Below are 9714 nucleotides of genomic sequence, written 5' to 3'. Positions count from 1 at the left end.
TCCAAAAAAGTGGGGGGGGGGGGGGGCAACTCTATGATAATTCACTTTTTTATATGTAAATTTTTAAAAAATTAGTTGCTGTGAGAAAAAGTGGGGGGGGGGGGGGGGGCAGGCCCTGATGCTACGTGCCTGGACTATTTACAAATTTATACAGGGTAATTAGTATTCAGATAACGACCAAAAACTTGCCAAGTACAAATATGAAAGGTCACATGTGTATAACAATCATAGCGCTAGCATAGAGATTGCCGGATTAATTAAGATCATGTCAAGTTATGTCCGATCAAAGTGTTTAGTTGGATTCAATTATCAGATTATTCTTTAATATGCAAATATGAATGACACAAATGAAACTGATTTTCCGCTATATTTTAGCATGTTGTTGCATATAATTTTGTGTTTTGCAAATAAATGTTTGCTTTGCAAATAATTTTTTACTCAGGAAACACTGATCAAAGCATATAGCAAACTTATATCAATACAATTATATTCTATATTTATTGCTTTTAAAAGCAATTTTGTTTCTTTAATACTGCGTTTTAAATGTATTTCATATTAAGATAAAATGCACATCTCCCTCTGACCGGTTCTCTCTCTCTCTCTCTCTCTCTCTCTCTCTCTCTCTCTCTCTCTCTCTCCGCGCGAAACCTTCTACGTACGAATTACCCAAATGGTAATAGTGCATCACGCAAAAGATGTAAACAAAGTGTAGAAAGAAAAATTTGCAGATGACAATTATTTTATTGCCAAATTCCCACTGGTGCGAGATACAAATTTATTTTCATTGTATATATAACTACTCTTTATTGTTTTATGTGTAATATGACCAAGGGAATTGCTTTTCTATGAAATGACATAATAATAGAATCACTTCAATCTTAGTCATCACTTGTCATAGCTATTTTCCATTAAAATTACTTTGCAGTAAAAAATGATTAAATCAAACTATTCAGTTGGAGATATTCATTGGTTTTAGATTTTAATGTTCCAGCACTCTAAATATAATTGTTTCAATACAGGTTGATAGTTTGCATTAGCAGTCAAGGAAGACAATTTCTTGAAAAAGATTTAACTTTTTTCCTGTTCAACAGATGTATAATGGCTCAGACTGCCATTAGAGATGTTTCCTTGACCTCTCACATCCGGGACCCCGGGGCCAGGGTACGGGAGCTGTGTAATTATGCATGTAAAGTCGAGATAGATCCACAGATCCCACCCAGGAGGTACCTTAGATCAGGCCATGAAATGCTGCGAATGGCAAAGGTCTACCAGGATGAGAAGAATTATGAACAAGCATTTATTCTTTACACCAAATTTATATCGTAAGTTATTGATGTACCGGTAAAAGGAACACTTTAGATAATTCTGAATTTATAATGACATTAAGTGTTCCTAAAATGGATTTTTTTAAGAATAGAATTTTAAATCAAACAGTTACTGTCAATTGATATTTATTGGCATATCCACATACCAAGAAAATTATTACAACAAAGACCATGCATATTCATAAATTTTGTTGTTGTTGAAAATATACCATGAATTTTATTTTAAAGCAATTTGATATACCAAGTGCGGATTAATTATATTAATAAAAAAAAAACAGAAAAAAATCAAATAATGTTCAATGTTGTTATTGAATTGAATTGAAAAATTGAATATTGCTTACTGTTAAAGGATCCAATTGAAAAGATAATATAGAGGGCAAAATTTGAAACCATGGGCATAATTCTATACTTAATTATAATTGACCTTTTTAATTAAATGGTTAAACAAAATTTATTACAATTGGGGTACAAAGTTCAAAATGTGAGAGGAATCTTTAAAAATCTTAATTCATATAATAAATTATGCTATTCACAGTGATATCAGTCCCCAGGTATTTAAAGCAAGTATTTTTCTATTTGAAATGTTATAGACTGTTTGTTGAAAAATTGCCAAAACACCCAGACTACAAATCAGCTCCTGTTAATGATGTTACAGGAATTAAAAAGGTGAGTCCTCAACACACTCCAGTCTGCCAATGCTTTGTTAAATTCTATTCTAAGGAAATTCAAAGAATAATTTTTGTGAAAGAAAATGCCAATGATGAAGTTGAGATTAAGAGTTTGCTGCAAAGAGGTGATATAGTACATGTAATGTTTTCTTGTTTTCGTAATATGATCTATAAACTACATTAGGAATATTGACGAAGGTTCATACTTTGATAATTTATTCAAGAAAACTAGTTCTTGTGACTCTTTATTTTCGACAATTAATTAACAAAAATATGCTCCTTGAATAACAACATACAAGTTATAAAATTGTTCTTCTTTTATTTTTGGGATGAACTGTTGTAATGTCATTACTTTATGTCTATAGTTCAAATTAAAACAAACATTCTATGGTCAGTACTTCTAGTTTGAGTGAATCATTTATAAGTTACAGATTTTCCTTCAGAATAATAAAATGTTGTCTGCATAATAATGGATGTAACAAAATGAAATTTCAATTTTCAGAAAGTAAAGCTTGTATTTCCAATCGCAGAAGAATTGAAAACTATATTAAAGAAGAAATACACAGAAATAGAAAAGAAAAGACAAGAGGAAGAGGTAAAGTGGAGACATTGTTTTATCAAATGAAACTAACACAGGCTATTGAATATTAGACCATGGTTTGAATTTTTCTCCATTGGGTTTCACAATTGATAATCATCTCTTTTATTTTGTAGAGACTGAAACAAGAAGAATTAGAGAGAGAACAAGAAAGACAGAGGAAAGAAGAGGAGGCGAGACAGCAAGAGGAGGAAGCCAGGAATCTAGAGGCTCGCAGTGAAGCAGAAGCAAGATGGTTGGATGAGCAGGAGCGCAAATTAAAAGAACTGAAAGAGAAAGAGTTACTGAAAAATATTGACCAAGACAGCGAGAGCAATGAGAACACTGTTAAAGGAGAGAACTTGGCAGGCTTAAACAACCAGCGTCCATCTGCGACGGCTGGGAATCTAACATATATACACAATGATCTGGGAGAAAAACCAGTGGAGAAAAATTTGATGAAGGATTCTCAGTATCCCAGTATTCCTGATAGAGAACTAAAGAAAAATCTAGTCATTTCTGATTACTCCACCCCATCAGTGTAAGCTATGGACAAAATTTTTCCTTGAATTTTTTCTTCTTTTGATTTGTGCCATAGTAAAGACATAAAAAACTTATAGCTCTGTATGATAAATCGGCAAAAATTGCACCTACCATAGATGAATGATTTTGATCTCTCAACTTTGAATTTTGAATGTTTTATTTAGCAATGGTGCCCCCAATTTTGACAGAAGCACTAAACCTGACCATTTCACCAGCACGGGGTTCTCAGGCCTGCGTCAGGTGATAGTACCCTCTGATTTGATGAGGAAGTTCATGGTCCTCGCTGAACACAACACTCTGAGAAACATTGAAACATGTGGTATTCTTGCTGGCAAGATGGTACGTAACTAAACAGAGTGCAGATTCTGACGTTTAAGATTGTTTATTGACGATAAAGATTATTTATGTATGCGTGATGAAACTTGCTTGTACTTAGACAGATTTACATCAAAACCTTCACATTAGCACTTGTAGTTTGATCTTGCTATGTATTTTAAGGCTAAACTTAAAATTTATACTGTCATCCTGGTCAGAGTCTGTCCAAAGTGTGTGTCAGGAATGTAAATCTTCAAAAGAGTTCCAATGTGTAAATATTATTATAGATCAATGCTATCTGTGTGTGTAGGTACATGACAGTTTTCACATCACACATGTGCTGGTTCCTAAGCAGTCAGGGACCACAGACACCTGTGTGGCGGAGGATGAGGAGGACCTGTTTATGTACCAGGACCCCCGTGATCTTATCACGCTCGGATGGATCCATGTAAGTGCTCCCTGGATTCTGTATGCTCTGAAAATATTGTAAATCACTTCGCATGCAAGGAACTTGTCCTATGTAGTAGTGTTAGGTTATCAGTTCTGTGATAAACTTCAAATTGATTTTAGTCTCAGTAAACCTGTATATGGCCTCTAAATTTTAATACTGTGGAATCATTAGAATTCGTGGTGGCTCAATTTTCGTGGTTTTCGTGGGTAGCCCTCCCCCACGTATTTACATCCTCCATGAAAACAAGTTTTGTAAGAGGAAGTTTTCTTACTTAAACTGAAAACCTGCACATCCATGAAATTACATCCCCATGAATAAGCAAAATGCCAACAATCCACGAAAATTGGCCCCCACCAATTTAAATGATTCCACAGTACATGTATTATGTTGTTGCAAGTAAAAGTTTGTTTATTGTATGATAGATTTGTCCGAGTCCTTGATTATTTATGTTTTGAATCTATAGACACATCCAAGCCAGACAGCTTTTCTGTCCAGTGTTGACATGCACAATCAATATGGCTACCAGGCCATGCTTCCAGAGGCTATTGCTATTGTGTGTGCACCAAAGTATCAAGAGTAAGTGTGAATATAAAATATTATTCTAGGAATCAGCCTTTTAGTGTAAAATCCAAGAGTTTATCTATGACTTGAGGTTGGGTCATAGTCTTGATAAAATGTTATTTTGAAAATTGGAACCTACAATGTGTCCAGCTCATAATATTACAGAGGTAATGAAATCTCAAATTTACCCAGATATTTTGTAACTATTAACAATATGACATATGTGTCAGCCACATGGGAGCTGCATTATTGGTGTATGAAGTATTTACCACCAAACAAAAGTTTCTTGTATCACAGTGAATGATTTTGACAGGACTGGAATATTTACTCTGACTTCCGACCGGGGCCTTCCAGAGATTGGTCAATGTAGAGAAAGGGGATTTCACCAACACACTAAGACGCCACCTTTATTTGATGTAAGTCCATGAAAGACAAGCTCTTATCACAAAGTTATTTGCATTTTTATATTCCATTTTTCATATGTTTGATTGGGTAAACATTTTAAAGTCTACTGTTTGCATAAAAACAATCTCTTTATTATGGGATTGATGCTTTATTTCAGGTTCACTTAAAGTAATATCTGCTGGGCTAATACATTCATTTATAAGCTAATGACATTAATTCAATGCTTTCAGAATTGTGCACATGTCAGTGTAGTAGATACAGAAAGAATTGAAATGGTGGACTTGAGACAAAAGTGATGTCACCGACCTTACCCACAGGATTGTGTATGGAGACAAAATCCTCATTATTTCAACTGATGCCACTGCAAGTGTATTGAACCTTGTGCTTTGTTAAGTCTAGCCTTTAAACATTTAATTTATATAAACCAATACTTTCTGTGTTTATTTTATAAAAGTGTTTACATGTTATTGAAACTGGCAGTCTGATTATTGTCCTGTCTATCAGTTTGTCTTTGTTGCCAATGTTATTAATATTCTCACCTTCTGAACTAAAGAGCCCCATCAATTGCAGTCATGTGAGATAGGGCAAGACCAGATATTAGATTACCGGTTACAGGAACGTGAATCATTTCATAAATCAATGCAGGATTACTGTAGAGATTTTGTAACACAAGTGTCAAGCTGTCTGTCTGTCTGTCTGTCTATGTTCGTGCATATTAAGTTACAGAACAAATTCAGCTGTGAACATGACTGTAGCATACTCTTCATATAATCAGTTTTGTAATCTCAGACTTCAAAATGTTAATACATGGTATCCAGAAAAGCAGTCAAGACGATGGTGATTTTCCCATCAGTTTACTGGACAGTTTACAAAAATTAAGTATGACTACCATTAAAAGATCTTTTCTATAGTCTGTTGCATGTACAAAAGGTAGAAACATATGGATCAAATCTAACTGAATTCAGAACAGTAAAATTAAATTTTCATATTGTGGTGAAATCTGCAAGGAATGTTGGAAAAATTATTGTTTCAAATGCAAGACATTAGCACTACCAGTATTTTGCTTTGACCTTGAAGAAGTGAAAACTATTTACTGTCATCAGTGAACAAAGTGGCTCATTGACTGTCTACTTGTTACTCTGTATTTCAGGCTTTTGTAGGCTGTGATTTATCTTATTTCTATACAAGTTTCATGTACAAGTACATGTGCTAATAAGATGTAAAAGAATGGAATTTATGTCAATTGATTTAAAGCCTTCTGAATGTATTCTATTGTATTTGGGATGTTCTTTGTTTTTTAGTGATGGAGTAGATCGTTTACCACATTTATTTTCTTTTTTTTTTTTTTTCTTTTTTTTATTATTTTTTTTTTACAAATAAGAGAAGCATTACTGTAACATGTTCATCACAAAAGCAAAGACAGTTTGATGGAAAGGGCATTTTTATCATGTCTATTGATATTACAATATGATTTTTGTAATATACAGGTATGTATACTTTATTATCATATTTAGAGCATGCCTAGTAGAAATGAGTAAGAATTTCAAGTTTGAATCAAATCTGGAATATAAACTAGATAGCTTTATATTTTGTTAGGTACAACTTTTAGATTTAAGTTTTTACATTCAGTGAATCCATATAGTGAATGGTGTTCTTCAACTACCTGTTATATCAAATACATGTATATATATACACATACACAGGGTTGTCTCTAAAAATTGAAGTAGAAGGAGGAAATGAAAAAGTAGCAGGGGGTTTGGGGGGTTTCCTTATAGCTACATTGTGTTTGAAATGCAATAATAGCCGGGTAATTAAGACATTATAGGTGGGGGAATTCCCCGTCTCCCGGGTCTTAGAGACAACCCTGCATACATGTACTATGTGTATTTATTGGTATTGTAATTTACGAACTTCGTTACAGACATTGATTTGGAATTGAACATACCAGTACCTATTACAAAACACATAGATCATTGTCTTGAAGTCATAACTACCTGAGATTAATTGGATCCACCATTACCTCCAATATCTTTGAAAATGATTACATACATATGTCTGTGATCTACTTTTACTTGTAAATACTAGGGATCTACTACTGAATGGGATACATGTACCTTATTTTACTTTTTCACATAGTACGTGTACCATGAATCTGTATGTAATACCATGGATCTTCAGTTAGGTATAAAAAAATACCTACTTTTACATTTAAATTGTATGTAATGTTTATATGAAACAAACAAACTAGTTACTGCTTGCCCTATACTTATTGTTTTAGTTACAGTAAATACATGTACTGGTATTCTGTTGTCTGCAAAATTTAGGCATTGAATGCACGTATTCATGCAGTATTTTATTTGTAATAAAATGTACATATATCAATGAATTACATGTAAATAAAACGTTATATAAATAAAGTATTCATTTTTTTGTTTTCATCACTGGGGAGTCTTCCATTCATACAGCCCCTTATTACATTCTGCCCAATATGGAAGAGCCTTCATACGGCGGTACCACATTGCCAGGTCTGGCCACTTATCCATCATGTAACCTTTAATCTCAGTCAATGATATGTTTGTTGCCATGGAGATGTCCACAATTGTGAGGTCGTCACCGGTCATGTATCGTTGGCCACCATCTAGGTTTCGGTTGAGGTATTCAAATGCTTTCTTCATCGCAGCCTCTTTATCAGGATCAGGGGGCTTCCCTTGAAAGAGCTGGGGATACTGTAAAATCCACAGAAGTATTTGATTATCGATATTTGACTTCTGTTCATCGGACATCAATTATGTTTTTGAAAATGGGTGGATAACAAAGTTTTTTTAACAGCAAATTTTCAGGGTTGGCTGAGTATTTATAACATAAATTAATTATATTTTTACCGTGAACTCTGTAACTGTTTTGTACACAGAGCCGAGATCAAAGTTCATGAGACGATCACAAATGGCTCTTTTCTGGAGATCTGTTGGGTATAGATAGGAATGTTTTCCTCCCCATTTGCTGACCATATATTGCATGATAGGACGGCTGTCAACATAAATGTTAATTTAAGTAAACACTGTTCCAAGAAAAAAACGCCAAAGGTACATTGTAACATTGTAAATATTATTAGTTGAGGAAGTTCCACTAACCTTTCCCACAGTGTGAAATCTCCATCTACCAATGTTGGCACTGTCATATCGGGATTGATCTGCAAGTATCAATAAAATTTCAGTGCGGCTATTTGAGTTATTATACATTGTATCAAAAAGTGTGACATGAATAATTTCATGCTCTGTGTGTGTACTAAAATAAAAATGTTCAAGTTCAAAATTTTAGGTGTGAAACATGTTTGCAAAAGCTTTTGAGACATTTTCCTGCTATCCTGATGCTTTATCTTTATTATATATTTCTTCTTCACCATTATTGCAGTGTACATTTATATAAAAATGGAATCTATATACGGTGTGGATTTATAATTTTACAGAATGCCAGCAATCTGTAACTCAATACCTTTGCAAATTCCGGTGTCTTGTGCTCTCCCTTGAACAGGTCAATATACTTGAGGCGGACAGGAATCTCTGCAGCCTTGGCCGTCATCCAGGCTGCCCGGGCCGGGGCACTAAGACCATAGATGTACAGTGTGGGCACCCGCTTTCTCTTCACTCCAGAGCTGCTGGCCCCATTTCCCATCTAACATTAACAGGATGTAAATATGCATGTTCATTTGTTTTCTTTTACATACTAACTACCTAAAGCTATTAACTTTAATGTAAAATTTATAAATTCTTTACAGTTTGAACACACAGCCGACATACAGAGAATTCAAGGAGCGGCATGTCTGTTTAAGACATATATTTACACATTCTACCTACTATCATGGTATCTTAATGTAAAACTGGGTGTGGCAAATTACTTACCAGTGGTCGGACAATAATCTCCTCAGGTTTTTCCCTAAAACACAGACACACCAACATTGGAAATTCAGTTACAAGTTCTGAATTATAACATTTCAGTCCTGTGTTTTGGGTGTGAAGGCAGTTGGCAGGAGAAAAGTAACGGACCATTGACAGTCAATTTCCCTTTTACTTCGCAATAACATTTCTATTGTCTTTACAATTATATGCCCAGTAATTTGACTCTTAGAAAAAAGTATTTAAATCTTAATTACACGTTTGATTATTCTAAAAGACAAACACATGTATATATTACCTGTGTATGGTGTAAAGGTAAACATGTCTCTATGGACTGGCGGCCAGAGATCTGATCTTTGTATAGATATCACCCAGATCTATTAAAGGACCACCATCTTAACACCTGGATGGTTCCCCATTATCTGCAAGTTCATTGTCTTTAAACCCCAATGACTGTAAAAATATGATAACAAATTAGTGACCTCTTTGGTTGATTTAAATTTCATATGCATGTATTCAAATATACCTCTCGTTCTCTTAGAGATTCTATCAAGGTGGAATTCAACAATGGGAAGCAACTCTTAACAAACATAATTAAAAAATGGACATGCAGTGATAGTAATGATCTGTAATAATCATGTTAATTTAATTTTTTTCATTCACAGAACACATATCATTGTATCGTGGTACCAATTTGTTTTTACAATAAACAAAAAATGAATATTTAAAAAAGGAGTCTCGATGGTCTGGGTCATTTTTATACTGCATGTATTAATTGTTCTCCTTTAGAAGCATATGTTGTGTAAAATGCATGTTTTTTTCTTTACTAAATAATATTTTATAGCTAAACAAATCATATATCAAAATTTTAGGTAGATCTGATTATTAATTATTAACTGGTATTCATAAATGTAATTAAAACTAAACAAGCTATAAAAGAAAAAAATTACATGTACTATATTCTTGCTGTTTTATA

General features: G+C 33.8%; 2 protein-coding genes across 4 annotated transcripts; one reads left to right on the top strand and one right to left on the bottom strand.

Annotated features, from left to right (window-relative positions):
• The first annotated feature begins 673 nt into the window (after positions 1 to 673).
• On the top strand, positions 674 to 6214 carry LOC128166969 (STAM-binding protein-like). The gene is made up of 10 exons (XM_052832448.1): positions 674 to 760; positions 1092 to 1322; positions 1916 to 1991; positions 2496 to 2588; positions 2708 to 3111; positions 3278 to 3452; positions 3739 to 3876; positions 4343 to 4455; positions 4754 to 4856; positions 5076 to 6214. Exons 2-10 carry the CDS (start codon positions 1099 to 1101, stop codon positions 5139 to 5141), a joined length of 1392 nt encoding a protein of 463 aa, XP_052688408.1. The 5' UTR covers positions 674 to 760; positions 1092 to 1098; the 3' UTR covers positions 5142 to 6214.
• A 1061-nt stretch (positions 6215 to 7275) lies between these two features.
• On the bottom strand, positions 7276 to 9184 carry LOC128166970 (glutathione S-transferase 1-1-like). Of its 3 annotated transcripts, XM_052832451.1 has the most exons (6): positions 9037 to 9154; positions 8745 to 8778; positions 8338 to 8517; positions 7977 to 8035; positions 7728 to 7872; positions 7276 to 7571 (listed from the first exon to the last, which is right to left on the bottom strand). In XM_052832451.1, the coding sequence occupies exons 3-6, from the start codon at positions 8515 to 8517 to the stop codon at positions 7284 to 7286; spliced, it is 672 nt and encodes a 223-aa protein (XP_052688411.1). In that variant the 5' UTR covers positions 8745 to 8778; positions 9037 to 9154; the 3' UTR covers positions 7276 to 7283. The 3 variants fall into 3 exon arrangements, with proteins under 3 accessions (XP_052688411.1, XP_052688412.1, XP_052688410.1); XM_052832452.1 differs by lacking the exon at positions 8745 to 8778 and having other exon boundaries at positions 9037 to 9184; XM_052832450.1 differs by lacking the exon at positions 9037 to 9154 and having other exon boundaries at positions 8745 to 9007.
• Between the last annotated feature and the right edge of the window lie 530 nt (positions 9185 to 9714).

Source organism: Crassostrea angulata, chromosome 10 (assembly GCF_025612915.1).
Source record: "Crassostrea angulata isolate pt1a10 chromosome 10, ASM2561291v2, whole genome shotgun sequence".
NCBI classification, from domain to species: Eukaryota; Metazoa; Mollusca; class Bivalvia; order Ostreida; family Ostreidae; genus Magallana; species Magallana angulata.
Note: the sequence above shows the minus strand (reverse complement) of the source record. Positions and strands in the feature narration are given on the sequence as shown.